Raw genomic sequence first — 22,147 nt, forward strand, 5'->3', positions numbered from 1 at the left:
AAGTTTTGATATATACGTAAACCTCTGAGCCCCATGGCCACATTCAAGACCTTGAACATATCTATTGCCTCCTACAGTTTGCTTATCCTCCCTTGTAATCCCTCCCTCCTGCTCCACAACCCCTGCTCCCAACCTGCAAGCAACCACTGACCTGCTCTGTGGTAGAGTTTAGGCTGGAGTTAAATTTGGTAAGTCTAGAGATGGTGTTTGCAGACAGAAGATCGTGTAGGGCATTTCTCTGGATCACTGATTTACCTTCTTGTTTTGTCCTTAAAGTTTCCAGGAGGTCTTTTCAGCTAAAAGGAAGTGCTCATATTTTTTAAAAGCCTACATTCAAGGTGAACGACTTAGAGTTAGTCTATGTAGGAAAAGTGGTTTCAATTGTGAAGGTAGACAAAGTCTCTGCGAGTTGGAAGGTATTAAAAAATTTATGATAAACACTTGGAAGATGAAGCTTGTATTAACCAGAATTCTTTATGGGTTATAGATGAGCTTAGAAGAATACGTTTTGAGAGAGCACAAACTCTTGAAAGCATACATAGAATTGGGACATCCAAATAGTTGGATTGTCAAGTATGGCTGGATCAAGGGGCTCAGAAAAGGTCAGAACTCTCTTGCTTCTTTTATCTACTTCTCAGCTCAGCTTGACACTGCTTAGATTCTTTTTGAAGATAGAACTTGCCATGTACCAAAATGACCACTGGCAGAATCAATTTTAATTGTTCTTATAGCTTGGTATGCCAGAGGAACCCATTTATTTTTCTTTCAATATCCTTTCATTATGGAATGGAACAACTGATTGACACCATTGGTTTATGGACCCATCCCATGGACCAATCACTGTGGATAGGAGGATGAGCAACCATGATTGATTGATAGGCCTATGTTGTGTGTCTCTGCTGCTAGTAGTGGTCAGATGGGGCTTGTGAAACACCATGATTAAGCGGTTTACAAGAGATGAATGTGCTGGATTGTAAAGGCAACATACGTCTATTACAGAGGTCATTCCTCTTCTGGGTAGTAATTTGGTTCTTCTATTCCTCATTCTAGAATATTCTAGCAACTTCATCATTTTAAAAGCTTAGCGTAGTGGTTTAATATTTTAACAAACACCTGGGTGGCGCCTGGGTGGCTCAGTCGTTAAGCGTCTGCCTTCGGCTAGGGTCGTGATCCCAGGGTCCTGGGATTGAGCCCTGCATCGGGCTCTCTGCTCAGCAGGAAGCCTGCTTTTCCCTCTTCTGCTCCCCCTGCTTGTGTTCCCTCTCTCGCTTTGTCTCTCTCTGTCAAATAAATAAATCTTTAAAAAACAAAACACTTAAGCTAAATTATAAAGATCATTATGCACAACGTATTTTTTTTCTTTGTTCTGTAATGGCGTTGCATGTATCCACAAATGGACAAATACATGCATGCTTACTAGTTTTGAACAATTTTATGTGCTAGAGTACTGCTGAAGATAAACACTTTTAATTCTTGCTCCCTTACTCCGGGCAGTGCACTGTGCGCTTTTGTGTGAATATAGGTGTATGTGACAACATTTCTGGATTGGGTGAAAGGAAAATAAAAGCACAAAATGAATTTGGTAGTTAACAAATGGAAAAGTCATATGAGTAGAAGACTTAACGGTTCTTTTGATACATGGTTATGTAGCCAGGTCTCCTAGAGAGTAAGTTAAAGAGATGCTGTGCAAACCAAGGATCTGGCTACAAAGCAAGAACTGTGTCTTATGCATGGTAACATTGTCGTTAGTATTATATCTCAGTGTTAAAAATTACTTAAATATAATGCCACGCACTATGATACGGTTCCACAGGGAGGAAAAAAACGCACCAAGCAGAAAGTTTGCCACAGTTCTGCCTCTGTGTCATTGGCGTGTAATTTTGCTACTCTGATTTATCACCTGTAAAATGGAAGGAAATAGATGACTGGCCGGGTAGCGTTGTGCCTTGGTGTTCCGTGAATTTCTGCTGACTCGTGAGCCCTGCTTGAGCATTGCCATGCCCCTTCCACTAGCACCTTCCTCACAACCCATCCCCGCGTGAACTGTTTGCTTCTGCCACCACCACCTCCTTTCAGGGCTTGGTTGGGCAAAGTCATGCCACTTGTAGATACTTTACTAATCCTGCTTTGGTGTGTCTTTTCCATTACAGCTCCTCTAATCTCTCTTTTTAGAAGCTCTACTTCTCTTTGTTTTAAAGAGAAAACAGGAAAGGTTGGTGCTTCCTGCTCATAAAAACATTGCTATCAACGAGTTAATAGATCCATAATCTGTTTTTATCATTATTTCATCTCCCAAAGGAAGGAAACTATTTGTCATAGGTCTAAATTTACTTTCTATTACAATTGGTCTCATAGGAAACTGTTGTTATTATTGAACAAAGGATTCTTGCAGTTCCTTTGTCTACCAAGTTCTAGTGACAAACTTAGGCTTTTTAATTATACAGTTAGAATTAATTTTATTGGAATCAATAATTTTTAGATCACTAGTTTGGAAGACTTCGTATAGCCCCATTCTCTTCAAAATTACAAACCAACCAGAACATATAATTACCGCTACTCAGAAATAAATAGTTTCATTACTATCTTTAAAGGGCTTCTTTACAGTAAAAGTTAAAGAAACTCTGATAGGCAAATTTAATTAAAGGCCTATCATAAACCTTTGGGTGCTATTTCTAATTTTAAAAATTAATTATGAATGCTTGAGGGCTTCATGCTGCAATGTGTTAGCAACATTAGCCACAGAGAACGTAACATTTATGTTGTTTTCAATTATTTTATTAAAAAAAACCTAATGTATTTTGGGGGTTTATCAGAAAATTGACTAGCCCAAATAAATTTATGTTTGGACAGTTTTACTGTTGTAATTATAATTGCAGAATTTGTTTGGGATTGGACAGTTAAGTCAATGTTCTCTCCCACCTTACAAATGAGAATGTGTATTCGTGGGTGTGCCAACATACCTGTGCTTGGGAGTTGGGTGCAAGAAGGAGAGACAGGGTGGTGTCTTTTTCACACATGAGACCATCCAAGTGTGATCGATCCAGAACTTGGCTTTCTGTTGTAAACAAGTGGAGATACAACAAATCATTGGTACTGTCTTCAAGTATATACCACCTTCATTTGAAAGCCTTTCTTTCTCCTAACTGGGAGCCCATCATAGGAGAGAATGTGGACAGTCCTTGAAGATGTGCAGATGAAAATTAATGTGAAATATTTGAGAGATGAATGAGAATATCTTGATTTCTGTGGCTTTTTTTTGGGAGAATAGTAGAAACAAAGGCTAGATAAGGAAAGTTGGACCAGCTGACAGAGGAAAGCAAAGCAGGAGAATTTAGACTTAGTGCCATGGTAGGAAAGGGGCTGTTAAATTTTCAAGGCTGGTTTTAATTGGGAAATATTTCATGTGCAGAGAAAATACTGTGGGAACCCAATATCTTGGGAACCCAACAGGCTGATTCCCCAGATGCCAGTGTTTTTGCCACATCTCCCTGTTTTTTAGAAGTTCGGTGTTAGACAGCGAAAGGCCCACTCCATCCCTGTTCCCATTTTCCACTCTCAAAAGTCGTCACTATCCTAAAATCAACATCTGTCATTTCTGTGCACGTTTATATACTTATGACAATTTGACCTATACCACAAAGACTATAAGGTGACTTTTTGTGGGGCATCTGGGTGGCTGACTCAGTTAAGTGTCCGACTCTTGATTCCGGCTCAGGTCATGGTCTCAGATTCATGAGATGGAGCCCTGTGTCAGGTTCTGTGCTGGGCGTGGAGCCTGCTTGAGGTTCTCTCTCTCTCTTTTTTTCCCCTCTCTCTCTCTTAAAAAACATAAATAAGGTGACTTTTTGTGTGCTTGAAAATTTATTAAGTGGTATGTCTTATCAGTATTTATATAATTTGCTTCATTTCTTTTATGTTTGAAATTTATTGATTTGATAGAAATAGATCAAACTCATTTGTATTCTACTCTGTGAGCACATCAGGGTTTACGAATTCAACAGTCATGGTTCTGAGGTGGTTTTCAATTTTTTTTGTGACAAGGCTGCAGCAAACTCCTGACATATGATGTCTGGTTGGGGATGTGGGTATTTCTTTTGGGTATTAATCTCGAAGCAGAATTGCTGGTTTAGTAAGGGATACATATTTTTAATTTCCCTAGGTGCTTCCAGATTGTTCTGTGAAGTGGCTGCAAAAATTGACACGTTGACTTGAATGGGTTCTAGATTCTCCACATCCTTGGTATCATCAGGCTTAATTTTTGCCGATCTGGTGCATGTGACATGCTATCCCATTGTGGTGATTTTTGTTTTCCTGATATATAAAGAGATTTAACATCTTTCAGGCGTTGATTGCCTTTTGTATTCTTCTTTGGCGGATCGCTTCTTATTACCTTTGGCTGCTTTACTGTGTGCTTTTGTCCTTTTAAATTGATTAGTAGGTATTCTTTGATATATATGTGCTGGAAATATCTTCTAGTTCTAGGCTTATCCTACATTTGTCTGATGATTTTTATTGTGTAGAATTTTTAAATTTTAATGTAGTGTATAGTGTGATAGGTAAGAACACCGAATCTGCAGCCATACAGCCTGGGTTCATATCCCAGTTCTATCCCTTCCTTGCTGTGTAATCTTGGGCAAGTTACTTAACATCTCTGTGCCTGACTTTTTCCACATCTGGAAAATGGAGGCAGTAGTACTACCTACCTCTTAGGGTTATTGTAAAGATGAAACTAGCTAGTGAGTGTAAAGCACTTTTAGAGTACTTCCTTGCACACAGTAAACACTACGTTAGTATGGTCCTTGATTTTGGGGGGTTTTGTTAAAGAAGTTTTTTTTTTTTTAAAGATTTGATTTATTTATCTGAGAGAGAGAATGGTAGACAGAGAGCATGAGAGGGGAAGGGTCAGAGGGAGAAGCAGACCCCCCGCTGAGCAGGGAGCCCGATGTGGGACTCGATCCCGGGACTCTGGAATCATGACCTGAGCCGAAGGCAGTTGCTTAACCAACTGAGCCACCCAGGCGCCCTAAAGAAGTTTTTCTGTAACTACAAAGTCAAAACATTTTTCTCTATTTTTTTCCTAAAAGTTTAAGTTTTGCTTTTATATTTAGGGTTTAAATCTATGCCGTGAGGTAGGGACTACTACTACTCTTTTCCAGAATGCGAAGGTATTGTCACAGGGCTGTTAATTATAGCTGCCTCTCTCCTTACTGATTTGGAATTCCATCTTCCTCCAAGCCTACTACACTTTTGGTTTATTTAGATGTATGTCAACTACTTGGTTTTAATTATGGAGCCATTACAACAAGTTGTGATATTTGTTTGGATTTTTAACTTATTAAATTTTTTAGTTTTATTTGTATGTTTAATTTTACTAATTAAAAAAAAGTAAAATCTGTCCGAAAGATGTAAAGTCAGGCCCAGGTTTTGCAGAGCATGGTGAAAGCAGCAGCAAAGAGAGAGTCTGGAACGGTTAGTTGAAGGCACTGACAAAGGTTGATTGGCTACTAAGAGCATTTCTTAGGCATGGTGCTGGTGAGAGCGCAGCTTGGCTGAGAAAGAGTGAAGCAGACACGGCCTTTCTGTTTAATCTTAAAAATGTTCTAGACCTTTGGCGACCCGGGACACTTATTCTTCCATGGAAATTAATGAGTCATTGTATCAAGTTCCACCCTAAGAAACCTTATTGAGACTTTAACTGGAGATACGTTGAATTTGTAGGCTAAATTGGAGGTGAATTCATGTATAGTGTTCCCACCCTTGAATGTGTTATGTCTCTTCATTTAATGCAGTTTTCTTATGTTCGTCAATTAATTTCACAATTTTCTCCATGAAGGTCTTATAATACTTTTCTTAGGTTTACTTATATGTACCTGGTATTTGTGGGGCCTATTACAAATCGCATCCTAAAGAAATACATTAAAAACTTTTGGGGGAGTGCATCAGAATGCTGTTGACATTTGTATATTGTTCCTATTTATAGCAACTTTTCTCAATCCTACCAGTTTTAAAATATTTGCAGTCTCTTGTTTTATTTCTCATGTGGATACTCCTATTAATATGAATAATGACAACTGTGTTTCCTCTGCATTTTTGTTCAGTGTTCACTCTTACTCAGTTGTCTCAGATCTCCACTACAATGCTGAATAGAAGAGCAGAGGTGATAGCACCCTGGTCTTATTCCTGAATTTTGAAGGCAATATTTCTCAGGTTTTATCATTGAATATGATTTTTGCTTTGGGTTTTTGATAGCTATTCTTAATCAGTTAAGGACATTTTGGGGGAATTTAGCCTTATTCTTTTTCTTAAAAACTAATTTTGCTGAAGGCCTGTCATTCTCTCCTTTTTAAAGGAAGCTTTATTTATCCTTCCTATAATGTTTCTCTTCTTTCTACTTTCTTTGGCTTTGCTCTGTTGGCTCTTTTTCAAGTCTCTATTTTTTTTTTTTTTAAAGATTTTATTTATTTGACAGAGAGACACAGCGAGAGAGGGAACACAAGCAGAGGGAGTGGGAGAGGGAGAAGCAGGCTTCCCGCGGAGCAGGGAGCCCGATGCGGGGCTCCATCCCAGGACCCTGGGATCATGACCTGAGCCGAAGGCAGACACTTAACGACTGAGCCACCCAGGCGCCCCGACAAGTCTCTATTTTTAAATATGGTTTTGTTTTGTCCATATTGTTTTTATTCTTTTATCTTTTTAGTCAGTTTAAACATAATAATTTTAGTCTCATTTGGTTAGTTCTATTACCTCAACTTCTTGGGGCCCTAATTCTTCTTTGCTGTGTCTGTCTTATCTCTCTAGTTGTAGATTTTTTTTTTCCTTATGTGTTTTATGATTTTTGATTGACAGCAAAGTTTTTACTTTTTTCTTTGGGAATGGTGTGAGGGCTAGGATTAGCAGATGTCCCTCCTGAATCATTTTGGATTTGCTTCTGTGAGTTTTCCTTCCCTAAATCCCATCACTGCCAGTGATCAGCTTTTATCTGAATTGCTTGGCTGATTTATCAGAATCAGCTTCCTGCATGCCTGGGTAGTGACATTTAGACTCCAGACATTTAGACTCTAGGCTTAGAGTTTCTTTTTCTTGCAAAAAGCTTTTTGAAGGGACTCAAAAATCTTTGCTATCTGCTTGGGTGTGGTGGTGTAGTTTTTCTATAACGCCTTACACTGAAAATACAGCTTTCTAGAAATGCTTGTCAATGGTCTTAGTTCTCCTTCCCAGTCCTGCCTGGTTTGAAACCCAAGTCCCTCCTCCTTAGGGACTGCTCTGATCTAGGAATTCCTTCCTACCCTCCCCATCCAGAACTCCTGCCCCACCCTCACCAGTTGTATGCTTACACTTTTGACTTTGCATCTTCCCTTCTTTTCTGGCCTGTAGGACCTTCCCATTGTTTCTTGGTGCTCAGGTATATATTTAAATAAAATATTGCAATCTTTTATAATATTTTAAAGTATTCGGAGCAGGAAAGATTCTATAGTAGCCAAGTTGCCAATGACCCCAGAACCCTCTAAGGTGGCTGAATAATATCCCTCTGTCCCCAAAGGTGTACGTCCTACTCTGTGGATATAGATCGTTATGTGTAGCAAAAGGTACTTTGCAATGTGATTAAATTAAGCATTTTGAGATGGGACAATTATTCTGGATTATCTGGGAAAACCCTATGTAATCACAAAGGTCCTTATGAGGGGGATGCAGGAGGGCTATACTCAAAAGAAAGAGATATGCTTAGGGAAACAGGTTGTAGACTAAGAGATCTGAATATGCCACACTGGCTTTGAAGATGGAGGAAGTGGTTACAGGCAATGGAATGCAAGGGTCTTCTAGAAGGTGGAAAAGGCTGAGAAAGGGATTTGCCCCCAGAGCTTCCAGAAGGAATGCAGCCTTATTGACATTGTGATTTAGCTTAGTAAGGCCCATGTTGGACTTCTGACCTCCAGAATTGCAGCAGAATAAATTTGTGTTGTTTTAAGCCACTAAACTGGTGGTAATTTGTTAAAGTGACAAGAGGAAACTGATAAACTCTCTTCAGTGTTTTTAAAGGAGGCGCACTTTGTATTAGCGATAGGGATAGACTGACACCTATGTGAGAGATAGAGTGAACTTGGTGAAAAATACTTTTGACAGAGAGGTCTATTGATGGGAGTAGCCTCTTTTTTCCCCTACTTAGAACAAAAAAATCAGAGCAGAGTTACTTGTGAATGTTCTAGATAATGTTTTCAATAATAGCATAATGCCTGGTCTGAGACCTGGAAGTTCTTTTTGCTGTGATATAGTATTCCTCTCTTTTAGTTGTAGATGTTATTTTTCAAAAGGGAAAAGATTCTCATTATTAATGACCCTGTAAGTTGGTAACTGAGAGAGCAAAAGATAGTTATCACATTTTACTGAGATGTTGCTGCTATAAATAAAAGATTTGGTCTTCTAGGAGGTTGCTGACAAGGATACCTGAATACTTCACTCCAGCCGCATGGTAGGACTCCATTAGTGGTAAAATATCAGACAGCTTTCTGTAATAGTTAGAGGTTCCTGACTTGTCCAGTGCCCATTGTGTGAATTGTTTTGTATTAGTTTCCTAGGGTTTCTTGGACGAATTACCACAGACATGGCGGCTTAAATACAGTAGAAATTTATTCCCCCAGTTTAGGAGACCAGAAGTCCAAAATGAAGGTATCATCAGGGTTGCACTCTCTCTGAGACCCCTGGGGGAGAATCTGTTCCTTGCCTCTTCTGTCTTCGGGTGACTGAGGGCATTCCTTGACTTGGAGCCACACCACCCTCTGCCTCTGTCATTACGTGGTCATCTCCTCTCTGTCTCCTTCTGCCTCCCTCTTATGAGGATACTTGTGATGACATTTAAGGTCTACCTGATAACCCAGGATATGCTCCTCCTTTTAAGATTTTTAATTTTTAATTTAAATCTTTTGCCATATAAAATAGTATTTATAAAATATTTTATAAATATTTTATTATATATTTATTATAAATAATAGAATATTTATATCCTTTTCTTTTGTTGTTTAAGGTAAGATTCACAGTATGGTCATTTTTTTCAGCCCATTACCTGCTCCTTTACTATTTCTTTGCAGTCTTTGGCCTATTCTGTTTATCTGGATTTTTTGGATTATTGTTCTGTCCTCTGACATCTTGTAAAAATATCTGGTAAAGCAACTATTTGTCCCATTTTAACTTTTTAGTCTCTGCTACCCTGACTTCTAGAGCAAGGGTCAGCAAACTATGGCTCATGGGTCACATCAATTCCAATGCCTATTATTGTATAGCCTGCCAACAAAGAATGGCTTTATATTTTTAAGGGATTAAAAAAATCATAGGAAGAATAATCTTTTGGTGCACATGAAAATTACATGAATTTAAATTTCAGTATCTGTAAATGAAGTGTTATTGGAACACAGCTCTGCTCATTCGTTCACTGCTGCTTTTGTGTTACAGTGGAAGAGTCTAATAGTTGTGCCAGAGACCGTGTGATCCACAAGGCCAGATGATAAATATCTGGCCTTATGCAGAGAAGGTCTGCCGGCCTTTGTTCTAGTAGGGATATCTTGTCTCTGGCTTCTAGTGTGTAGTGGGCAGTAGTCATTTGTTGTTGGCTATTTGACGTGTAAGAATTTCGTTAATATAGTAAGGATTTGGTAGGATTCCCAAAAGGATTCTTTAAAACTATAGGGCTAGAAGAATTGTAACTATCATATGATTCATGCTTCTGATCTTTTTGGCTCCAAGACTCAAATAAAGAAATAGAGAGTGACAATCCTGCTCCCAAATTTAATTGAATTAGGAAATAGGCATCAAACCCAGGAACTGAAGTTGGCAAGTGTCCTGATTAATTTTATCTGTCAATTTGGCCAGACCATGTGCCCAAATGTTTGGTTGAATGCTAGTGTAGCTATTGATTTGAAGGCATTTTTTAGACTTAACATTTACACTCAATTGACTTTAAGTAAAGCAGATTACTCCCATTGTGGTATGCCTCATCCAATCCGTTGAAAACCTTGAGAACAAAGACTGAGGTTTCTTTTTTCAAAAAAGATTTTATTTATTTGAGAGAGAGCGCGCATGTGCGCGCGCAAGCAAGCGCAGGAGGAGGGGGGAGGGGGGAGGGGCAGAGGGAGAGAGAGAAGCAGCCTCCCCGCTGAGCAGGGAACCCGATGCCCGATGCAGGACTCCATCCCAGGACCCTGGGATCATGACCTGAACTGAAGGCAGATGCTTAACCCACTGAGCCACCCAGGTGCCCCAAGACTGAGGTTTCTTAAGGAAGAAAGAATTTTGCCTCAAGACTGTGTCAGAGAAAACCTGCCTGAATTATCAAGCTGCTGTCCTCCTCCAAATTTTGGACATGCTGGCCCCATAATTGCATAAGCCAATTCCTTAAAATAAATCTCTTTCTAAATATATATCCTGTTAGCTCTCTTTCTCTGGAGAACCCTGACTGATAGCGTGAGTTACTCTGATGTGTTGCAAATGCAGAGCACCTTCAGCGTTTGGTCCCACGACGCAGTGAGGATGCTGAGCAGAGCCGAGGCGAAGACCTGTCCCTGCATCCTCTCACCTTCTTCTTTCACCCCTCATGGAAGGAAACATGCTATATTTGGATGCCACAGAGTCCGAAGTAAGCTCGCTGGTGACGGAGCAGAGGACTTTTTCTCAATCCAAGATAGCTGGAAGTCATGAGACAATAGTGAGTGAGCAGATAAAAACAAGACAGAAGCAAATGGACCTGCTGATAAGGAGCACTTGAGAAAATGAGGGGGACCAAGCAATTTCTGGGTGGCAAAGATTCTGAGAATTTCTTCCCTCTCCTTCTCCCTCTGAAAACAAAAGCTTTGTGTGTGTACTAACTGCTATGGGGAACAGCAAGTCAATGTAACTCCATAACTTGGTTCTATCATGCTATAGGCAGTTTCTTTCTTCTCAAGATCTGCTTTGTAATAAATGGATAAAAATAAAATAGGCGGGGCACCTCGGTGGCTCAGTCGGTTAAGCGTCTGCTTTCGGCTCAGGTCGTGATCCCTGCGTCCTGGGATTGAGTCCGGCGTCAGGCTCCTGGGATTGAGTCCGGCGTCAGGCTCCCTGCTCTGCGGAGCGTGCTTCTCCCTCTCCCGCTGCCCCTCCCCACTGCCGTGCTCCGTCTGCTCTCTCTCAAATAAATAAAATCTTTTAAAAAATACAAATGTGTGTTCTTTGTCAATATTTAGCAGTTTTACTTATATCTGTACACATGTAAGAGGTTTTAGATATCAAGATATTTAAAATTTGCATTGCTAAACTATGATTACATGTATAAAAAACTAAATATTTGAGTAAAAATCCTTTTGAGTGAATGGTGATTTACTTTATGTTTAGAAACAAAGTTTATTGGGTCGTGAAATGGTGCTAGAAAGTATATTTTATGTATTTTGATTCCTCTCAACTGTGTATTATACTGTCACGTTGCTCCAGGAAATGGCTGACTCTCGATTAGAGATATGCCTCCTTTTTGCCCCGCTACCCCAACCCCCATCCCTCCCACATACCTGTTCCAGCTTTATCTTCTCTCAGTTCTACATCATATTTACATGGTATGTTCTTTATTTGCTATTTTAAAGAAATAATTGTAACTTTGTGTTTTACAGGTAATGACTGATTTTGAGGCATGCATTCTACCTCTTGGTTTTATTTTATAAGTATATAAATAAATGGAGTATAAAGTAATTTCGCCTTGCTCAGAATACCACTTTACTCAAAATAGTTAAAGTCTTAGATTGTTTTTGTCCTGAGTTTTAGTGACCTCTCTGTCTCTGAATTCTGAAAGGATACATGATGACATCTAAAGCAATTTTTTCCCACAATTCTTTGAGAAATTTTTGATTGTTTTCAAGGCACGGGTTCTATGATAGGTTTTGGGGATACAGACAGATGAGAAGATGGGGCTTTCCTCTAAGGGTGCTCCCAAATCTCCTCCGAGAGACAGGCTTGGCAACAGACTGAGAGTGTGACAAGGGGAACAATAGAACCATCTTCGAAGAACAGTTTGTAGAGGATGAGGAAGGCATCACAGAGAAGGTTATAGTCCATCTGGCTTTGAAGGAAACCTAAGTGATTTCCATGTGAAGGAATCCATAGTTGACTGCGATGTATTGGCATCTAGGAGTTTCACATATGCCATGATTTCAAAAGCTTAGGTAGAAATCATTTAGGCTTAGTAAACCAGATGACCTCTGAGGCTTCATAATAATTTCATAGATGATTAGTTTTTTTTGAAGCATGCCTGAGGATTAATTTAATTTGTTAAAATAATACTATTAAGATCTTGTTATTGAGTATGAGCAGTCATTCGTGAGATACTGAAAAATGTTTTTAACGTTATTCTATAAATTGATGTTTTCCTCTCCTCTTTCTCTTCCCCTGCCCCCCACCCCATCCCTGGCCATTTTGGTTGTTTTTGTAGTTGGTTAGTCTCTTGCTCATTGGAATCGCAGCGTGGGGCATTGGTTTCGGGCTGATTTCCAGCCTCCGGGTGGTCGGTGTGGTCATTGCAGTGGGCATTTTCCTGTTCCTGATTGCGTTGGTGGGGCTGATTGGAGCCGTAAAACACCATCAGGTGTTGCTTTTTTTTGTATCCTTTTTTAAAAGCAGAACTTTTACCCCAATTGAATTTGTTCTTACTTTTATTGATTACTCTTTTGATTACTATAACTGATTTGGAGTTATCATTAGGAAAGAAATTGCCAGAGAGCAGCTCCTAGCATGCCCTTTGTGTATTTGTTCCACAACATTAGGAACATTTCTTAGGGTGAAATTATTGTATGCTTATATGTTCCCATTTTCTCCTTTTCACATCATGAAGAATGTATTCTGCAAATTCAGTATAGTCCTATTTATATCTTGCAAATTCAATTACATTGAACTGATTTGGTGACCTCTAGGCCCTTTCCGAAAGGTCAATATGTGGTTGAGAATTTCAGTGATTGTTTTTTAAGATTTTAATATTAAGAAACCTTAAATACATTTATCTATACTTATTTCTTGTTTTATATATGTAAGAATTTTTATTTTAATCTAAATGAAATTCTAACAGATCAGCTTTTAAATATTAGTATTTTTATTATGAAATATCTACAGTGTATTAATGAGAAAAATAACTGTGTATATTCCTTGTAAACTTTCTCTAGGTGCCATTTGTTCTGTTTTCTGGTTGAAATCCTTCTAGTACATTCTGAAGTTGTCAGTACCTCTATTTTATGTAATTTTAAGAGTATCGAGAAATACCTTAACTTGAATTCTCAGTACATGATTATTCTCTTACTTGTATTTATTGTTCAGTTTTCTGTATCATGTGCTTGCTTAGCCCTGAACCAGGCGCAACAGGTAAGCAAAAACTTTTTTCTTTTCTTTTATTAGGCCTCATAGTATGTGTAGGAAAAAAAGGGGAGAAATGATTGGAATATAAGATAATTCCTCTTTGCTCAGAATGGCATTTCACTGGAGACAGCTAAAATCTCTTGTTCCTGATTGCATTAGTGGGGCTGATCGGAGCCCTGAAGTGCCATCAGATGTTGCTTTTTGGCCCCCCGGCCCCCGCCCCCCACCCCCACCCCCGGCATCCTTGAAGTGGAATTTTCCCTTCCTTGGGTAAAAAGTGCCACTACTGAAAGATGTTCATGCAGCCTTTTCCCACCATGATGCAGTGAAACGTTTGTGATACCATTCTAGCAATTACACTTTCTGAACTCTTAATTTGTAAAAGAATACGCATCTCTGTTTAGGGCAATGGAAAATGTGTCTTGTTTCAGTCTGAGAATCTTTTGAACTAAGTGTTTCTTTTAAAATGCATGGAAAAGTTAAGATTTTTTCATTCTTGGGATAGAAGCAGTGCTTTAATTTTTGTTGCAAATTTAGGTACTACCCTTTGAAAACTTTTAATCGTCTTACAAAGAGTATTTATTTTGGGTACACTCATATTAAAAGTTGTAGGCTCTAGCTTTATACATTTTGTGCAGGGATAACACATTTCAATGTATATATTAAACGCATTTTCTAGGGTCAGCTTCTGGAAGTGGGTTGGAACAATACAGCAAGTGCTCGAAATGACATCCAGAGAAATTTAAACTGCTGTGGGTTTCGAAGTTTTAACCCAAATGACACCTGCCTGGCTGTAAGTACAAAGTATAAAATATTTTCTGGAGATGTATTACATACAGATGAATAATGGTTAACATGAAAGAAATGGAATTTCTGATGCTGAGTTCTATTTTTAAAATGCTTTACATATACCTATCTTATATTCCATGTACACCATTACATCATTTGTCTGTTCTCAAGTGTCCACTCCTGACAGTACTAAATATCCTAGAGCCCTGCCAAACACAGATACTCGTGGTTCTTTGCCCCTAATTCCTTCCCATTCAATTCCTCCTAGAACAAGTTGTGAAAGAAAAATAAGAACAGATTAGCCGTAGAGGTGTGGAAGAGCTGTAGCAGTATCTTGGTTTTGAAGCGTATCAGGGTAGTAGGAGGAGAGTGGTCTGTCCTAAATTTTGGGGCTCTTTAACCAGTTAAGCATCCCCAGGGAGGAGGATACATGGAAATAACCCTCTATCCTCCCTCCCTTCTTCCCCATTACAACTTCATGCTTTTTCTGTGAGAGCTGGATTAGCGATGGACAAATCAGAGCCATACTGTTGTCCCAGGCCAGACCCCAATGTGAGGATAGACTTGGAGTTTGACTGTCCTAGGAAGTTCACATGTGTTTCTATTTTGGGGAAACTCCTATTACCGTCTCTCTGAGCCCTGAGCTGGATTTTCCTTCAATGGGGCGTCTTTTGTGGGATTATTCGTTTTCTAGAGCTATGTGACACATGAGCACCACCCATGTATTACCTCAGTCTCCATGGATCAGGAGTGTGAGAATGGCTTAGTTGGGTCCCCCACTTAGGATCTCATCTGGGTGAAATCAAGGTGTTGGCCAGGGCTGCAATCTCATCTGAGGCCTGGGGTGTTCTGCCGAGCTCAGTGGGTGTTGGCAGAATTCAGCTCCTGGTGGTTGTAATGCTTTAGTCCCATTTTATTGCTGGGTGTTCCTCAGTTCCTAGAGGCTGCTCTCAGGTTCTAACTATACATATACAACCATCTCACAACATGGCAGCATCCAAGTCAGCATGATAATTGCTCCATTCTGTTAAGGTGATGTCTTACATAACCACACGGTAAACATGGGAGTGAGTGTTTATCATATTCACAAATCCCATCCACACTCAAAGGGGGGGGGTGCGATCACTCAAGGTGTGTATGCTGGGCTTGGGAACCTTGGGAGCTATTACTAAACAGCCAAGGCCCAGATTGGATGTAATACTCCAGCCACTCATTTTTAGGTGGGTTCAGTGTTTATCTGCTTTATATAATTGTACTTTGAAATAAAAGTTCTTTTTTTTTTTAATTGATACAGAGCTGTTTCAAAAGCAGCCACCCATGCTCACCATGTGCTCCAATAATAGGAAAATATGCTGGAGAGGTTTTGAGATTTGTCGGTGGCATTGGCCTCTTCTTCAGCTTTACGGAGGTATGTGCAAATAACTCACTCTCTTTCCGCTTTTGTCATAGGGTTTTCTGTTTTATATGGCAAGAGGGCATGACATTTTACCTTAGCATGGCCCTTAACTTAAGGAATGTATCGATGAATATCCTCATTGAGAACTAGTATTGTAATTAGAGGAGCCCTGGCTTGAAATCAGAAGACCTCACAGATCTAGCATGAATTTTATACAGCGTGAGATGCTTGATTATTAAATTGTTTAAAATTTAATGAACAAGTGAAATGAGTTTAGGCTGGGTTATTTCTAGAATCTCTTCTATTTGTAGAGTTGTATGATGAATTATAATTTTAATTTTGGAATAGGTAGGACATTCGCACTGTTTAATATATATAGTATATAACACACACACATACATACTTATAAAGATATGCTTTGAAAAATGGCCTTCCAAGCCCATCCCCCATTATTTCTAGCCCTCCAAAACCTACAGGTAAACACTATTACTAGTTTCTTATTTATATTGCATGTATTTATACTATATTAAAATATATTGATTAATACATTTATGTATAATATATGTATCTGTAAGCAAAACCACACTCATTGATAATTTTAGAGGATGCTAATTCCTTTTTCAGTGTCTTTATTAAACTCCCAATACCTGTGGATGTTTTTTGATACAGCTGAGTTGACAATATGTATCAAAATTAAATTTTTTAAATTCATACATTCTACTTACAGTGCTTTATTTCATAGAGATAATCATATGACTATGTAAAATGAATAAAAAAGAATGTTTATTGTGGATAACAGCAAACCCTTGGGCCAGCTTGTGTTCTTCAATAATGAGCTGGTTAAATTAGAGTGGGTAGGAAGGGACATTTTTCTCTGCCCTTCAAGATCCTTCTAGCTAGACTAAGAGTCAGACTGACATTAGACATATTAACAGGAGAAAATCAAATTTAATATTGTATATATAATGTATATACTGCATTTGTGTATATAATGTATATACTATATATGTATATGATGTAGGGTCAATATATAGCACATTATATATACATATATGTGGATATATTATATATTCCATTCAGTTTCCTTCTCTTGAGAATGAAAAATTCACACTTGGTTGTTCTTAACAAAGTGGAGATAAAGACCAAGGTTAATATTCATTTTTTAAAAGAAGTCTCCCCTGACATCTCTTCCCATTCTGAGCATTTTTTTTTTCATTTTACTTTTTCTCATGAAAGAGCTGTGTTACTTGTGGGTTGGTTTTGACAGTGATTCAAGAAAATTGATGTACTGTTTAAAAACAATTCTGTGCATTATTCCTTTGTTTCCTTTTAAAAGTATGATTTTTTCCATGAAAACTTAAAAATATAGATAGGAGAAAAACCGGAATGAGCAATCTCCATATAACACATTAGCCAGATTTTGCCACATGGTTTCCTTTTTATATTTAGAATTTATTTTGAGAATTTAATTGTTTTGAGCAGCTCCATTTTCTTCTCATGAGGTTACATTACTTTCAGTTATGCCTATTTTTTTTTTAAGGACTTTTTTTTTTTTAAGAGCAGTTTTAGGTCCATAGCTAAATTGAGAGAAAGGTACAGAGATTTCCCATATATCCTTTGTCCTTACATAGGCATGGTCTCCCCCATTATCACCATTAACCAGAGTGGGATGTTCTTTACAACTGACGAACCTACATTGACATATCATAATCACTCAAGGTCCATAGTTTACATTAGGGTTTACTTTTGTACATCTTATGGATTTGGACATACTTATAATGACATGTATCCATCATTAGAATATAATACAGAATATTTTCACTATCCTAAAAATCTTCTCTGTTCTGCCTATTCATCCCTCCTCCTACTGTTTTTTAAAAATATTAATACTTTTAAGAATATAAACTCATAGGGGCATGACTGGATGGTTCAGTCAGTTGAACGTCCAACTCTTGGTTGCGGCTCAGGTCATGATCTCATGAGTCATGAGATCAAGCCCCACCTCTGGCTCTGTGCTCAGTGGGGAGTCTGCATGAAGAGTCTCTCCTTCTGCCCCTCCCCCCACTCAGATGTGCATGCGTACGCGCTCTCAAATAAATAAAATTTTTTTTTTTAAGATTTTATTTATTTATTTGACAGAGAGAGACACAGCAAGAGAGGGAACACAAGCAGGGGGAGTGGGAGAGGGAGAAGCAGTCTTCCCGCTGAGCAGGGAGCCCGATGTGGGGCTCGATCCCAGGACCTGGGATCATGACCTGAGCCAAGGCAGACGCCCAACAACCGAGCCACCCAGGCACCCCTCAAATAAATAAAATCTTTAAAAACAAAGAATATAAACTCATGAGTCTTAGGTGTCTTAAAAGCTAAGAAGACTTGGTGTTCTTTCATGGAATCCTCCTCTATATTTTAATATTTTATACACCATGTCCTTTGAAACCTGGCTAGAGATTTTAATAATAACTTATACAACCTGATATTTTCTGGATAGTGAATATTTTATAGCTATACTAACTTTAAATTTTTTGTTTTATTCAATATTTCACAGAATCATAGGGATGAAGCTAACCAATGATTTCCTTTCCTTGGTGAAACAGGCTTGATTTTGAACTATTTATAATAGCTGAAAATAAATGTAAACCATAAAAGAAACTTTGATTTAGAATCTGAAAAATAGCTGAGACATGTTAACTTTTAACATGTTAAAGTTAGCACATGTTCTTTGTAGAAACTTTAGAAAATACAGAAGATTTTGAACATGAAAAATTACATGGATTTACTAACTAAAAATGACAAATAACCAATGTTTATATTTTGGCTTATTACCTTCCGCCTTTCTATATTTAATAAATAAACATAAAAAATAATGTGTAGGCTCATTACACATATTTCTATGTGATGAGCTATATACTTTAGTGGCCTGCATATTAGGCCTAGGTTCTAGGATCTGCGGAGTTCGTGATCAGTTGTAGTCAAAGTTACCCTTGAGAATCTTTAGATCATTTTAAGCAGCTTTGTAAGCTTAGAATCCATTAGTTATCTAACTTTGATCTTTTTGCATTTTGGGTGTGGCGTTCCTTCCAGACTCTCCTAGGGAGGGAGGGACGAGATCATGGTTCAACAATGGGGCAAAGGAAGAGAGTGTCTCATTTTGTCACTTACCGCTGAAATGGAGGAATGAAGTTTTGGTAATATGTGGCTTCAGATGTTGAGTGTCTAATGTACCCATTTGCTTTGTTTCCCCTGTACCTTACACTATTGGCCTATATCCAGGGCTGATAATCAAACGATTTAAAACCTCAAAAATTCTCACCCAAAGCTGTCTCCCTGTGTGCCAGTGTTTCTGGGGCAGGGGAAAGGAAATGATGCTTGGGCAGGTTGGGGGTGTCAGAGGAGTTGCTGTCCGCAGCAGGTGTGCACGTATCTCAGCATTGTGAAAACCAGCCTGGCTGACATGGTAGGTAGAATGTTAGCCTGAGAATGGCCTTCAGTACATCAGATTGCACATACAACCCCAGATGTGCTAGAGGGCATGGATTCCACGTTTGAACCACAGTTCTAGCACTTGTGACCTGTATGACCGCTACCCTCTTATTTAACCTCGTCACCTCAGTTCCCTTGCTGGTAAAATGAGGATAATGTTCCCATCATTCAGGGTGTTTGGGGAGGATTGTTTGAATTTGTAAAGTGTGAGGAACAGAGCCTGTCACAAAGTACTCCTCATGTGTTTATTAAATAAATTCCTTTTTTTCCCCTGTTCTATATGCCGCAACCCAGGCTTCCCACTTCCTTAAATTAGACTTATCTTTCCTTGATTCAACTCACAAACTATATTTCCTTCAGCTCTGACATGTTATAACTGTAATCACTGCCAGTCGTGAATTTTAGAGTAACACAGGGATTATTACTGTGGTAATGGAGGCAATTTTGGATTGATCCTAATTCTCTAGAAGTAGTTTAAAGGGCTAATGAGTAGTTATGAAGTCAAATAAACAAAATTTAGATGAAAAGTTGGCACAGATCTAAAGTGGAAAGTATAATTTGAAATTCATTTTGTTCCATTAAACATTTGTATCTTTTTCAGTCTAAGAATTTTTGATTATTTTAAGTAAATCAACTTTGAGGTAGCAGAAACAGAATGAATACATTTCTTAATTAAAAAAAAAATTATATTGGTTAAGGCTTTTGTGAACCTGGTTTGGGAAACGACACAGTAACAACTTAGTATTTTTCTGGAATTAGAGATCCCCGGTTCTTGAGAAAGGCAGGAATTACAACATTTTTTAAAGATCTGCATTAGCAAAATTTGTTATTGTGGGGTTTTCGTTATTACTGAATTCTTTCTCAACCCAGTTTGTTTCTCAGTTATCAAAATTATGTGATATTTTAGCTATCCAGACAGTTTAGTGTTTGTATTAAGTTCCTATTGCTGCGGGGCGCCTGGGTGGCTCAGTTGGTTAAGCGACTGCCTTCGGCTCAGGTCATCATCCTGGAGTCCCGGGATCGAGTCCCACATCAGGCTCCCTGCTCGGCAGGGAGTCTGCTTCTCCCTCTGACCCTCCCCCCCCCCTCATGTGCTCTCTCTCTCTCTCTCGTTCTGTCTCAAAAAAAAAAAAATGTTCCTATTGCTGCTGTAACAAATAATCTCAAATGGAGTTGCTTAAAGCAACACAAATTTATTCTCTTCTGCTAGAGGTCAGAAGCCTGAAATACAGGCTCCCCCGGGGGGGCTGTATGGGAGAAGCTGCGTCCTTGCCTTTCACAGCTTCTAGAGGCTGCCTGTGCTCGGTGGCCTTGTCCTCCATCTTCAAGGCAGCCATGCAGCATCTTCTCTCTGACTCCGCTTCCTGCTGCTTCTGACGTCACACTGTCTTTTCTCTATGTCTCTGATTTTGTTTTGCCTGCCTCTCTTTTGTAAGAACCCTTGTGACTACATCAGTGAGCCCACCCACATGATCTCCCTGTCTCAACAGCTTTAACCCAATGACATCTGCCCAGTCTCTGTTACTATGTAAGGTAACCTAATCCCAGGTGCTGGGGATTATGATGCAGACATCTCTGGAGGGCCAGTATTCATATTAATTGTTTTTAGGGTTTCTAATTTGGGCTACTTACAACACTTTAAAGGGAAAAAGAAATCTCTTCCCCTTTGAACAAATAATGCCAAGTGCTTCAGAGGTTCCAGATTGTTTATTGATAAACTGAAGAAACAGATACAACTGTTACTTTCTCTTTCTTCTTTTTTTTTTTCCTTCCATTCCAGATCCTGGGTGTTTGGCTGACCTACAGATACAGGAACCAGAAGGATCCTCGTGCTAATCCTAGTGCATTCCTTTGATGAGAAAACAAGGAACATCTTTCATATTTGGCTCTTGTTCACTTTCTCTAACTTAAGGTTCAACTAATTTGCCTGTTTAAGGAAGCAGTATCTGAAAAGTTACATTATTATTGACAGTGGAATTATATATTTTTACTCTTATGTTTCTCTAAATGTTTTTCTTTTCCCATTGCTGAAAAAATTAGAAACTTGTGGTCTCCTCTAACCCTCGGTGGTACCTGTAATCTGCCGTATTCACAGTGTCTGGCACTGTCCACTGTGGCCTTTCTTAGCATTTTTACCTGCAGAAAAACTTTGTATGGCACTATTGTGTTGATCATATTGTAAATCTAAATATACATCTCACTGGAATAATTAATTGTATGTAGCACTGTGCTGTGTAGATAGTTCCTACTGGAAAAAAGAGTTGAAGCTTATTAAAGCCAGAAAGTATGAGATTCTATTATGTTAAATTCAGTAAGGGAAATCCAAAATCCTGCATTTTTTTTTTTGTCTTTTTAGGAAAGCTGTATTGTGGTGAAAATTGTTAACATAAAAGTGATAATTTCGTTCTAGTAGTCTTTTATGATTACACTACTGTAGCCTAGAAATAGCTATGTCTTTAGGAAAGTGTGGTCTAGCTTTTGATTTTTATAGGTAAGTACGGAGGAGATACAATCTTATGAATGTTCTGATGCATAACATTTGCCTTCAGCTTTTGAAACGGAATGGGTCTGAGAAATTCAGAAAGTATAGCTATATAATCTTCATATTCTTTTATAATAATTTGAAGTCCAAAAGACTGCATTTTTAAACAAGTTACTCTTAATGCATTGGCCCACGTAGCAAAAAGATATTTGATTATCTTACAAATTGTTAAATACCTTTTTCATGAATTTTCTCAGTATTGTAACAGCAACTTGTCAAATCCAAGCATATTTGAATGTGAGCTCCCATAATTTGAAATTGAAATAGTATTGTGGTTCTGTATATTATATTAAAAAATTAAAGAATGGAAACCTTTCCTCGTGTATGAATGTTTCAATTAAAAGAAAGTAACAGAAGAAGTGCTAGATGGATTAAGTGAAGTGGAATTCTTTCCTTTATTGCTTTGTTTTCTTTGACTTAGAGCCGAGTGCTGCTATTTTCGTGTATAATCCAGCCACCGAAATGAACTTCCAGCACTAATGTCTACTGGTAGTCCTCCCCAAATTCTTTCTTGAAAATGTGTCAGTGTTTAATATTTTCTCCATAGTGAGAACTGTTTTTTAAAAGAGAAGTCATTCGCATTT

At 38.5% G+C, this 22,147-nt stretch overlaps 1 protein-coding gene across 1 annotated transcript in view; it reads left to right on the forward strand.

Moving 5' to 3' along the window:
* Window positions 1-21,928, forward strand: part of TSPAN13 (tetraspanin 13) — a 32,961-nt gene extending 11,033 nt beyond the window's left edge. The window contains exons 2-6 of the mRNA XM_021689653.1: window positions 12,443-12,610; window positions 13,282-13,362; window positions 14,036-14,149; window positions 15,440-15,553; window positions 20,802-21,928. Of these exons, the coding sequence (XP_021545328.1) occupies window positions 12,443-12,610; window positions 13,282-13,362; window positions 14,036-14,149; window positions 15,440-15,553; window positions 20,802-20,876 (552 nt within the window). The 3' untranslated portion in view covers window positions 20,877-21,928. The remainder of the gene's footprint in view (window positions 1-12,442; window positions 12,611-13,281; window positions 13,363-14,035; window positions 14,150-15,439; window positions 15,554-20,801) is intronic.
* Window positions 21,929-22,147: the final 219 nt, after the last annotated feature.

This window comes from Neomonachus schauinslandi, chromosome 12, assembly GCF_002201575.2.
Source record: "Neomonachus schauinslandi chromosome 12, ASM220157v2, whole genome shotgun sequence".
Lineage (NCBI taxonomy): Eukaryota > Metazoa > Chordata > Mammalia > Carnivora > Phocidae > Neomonachus > Neomonachus schauinslandi.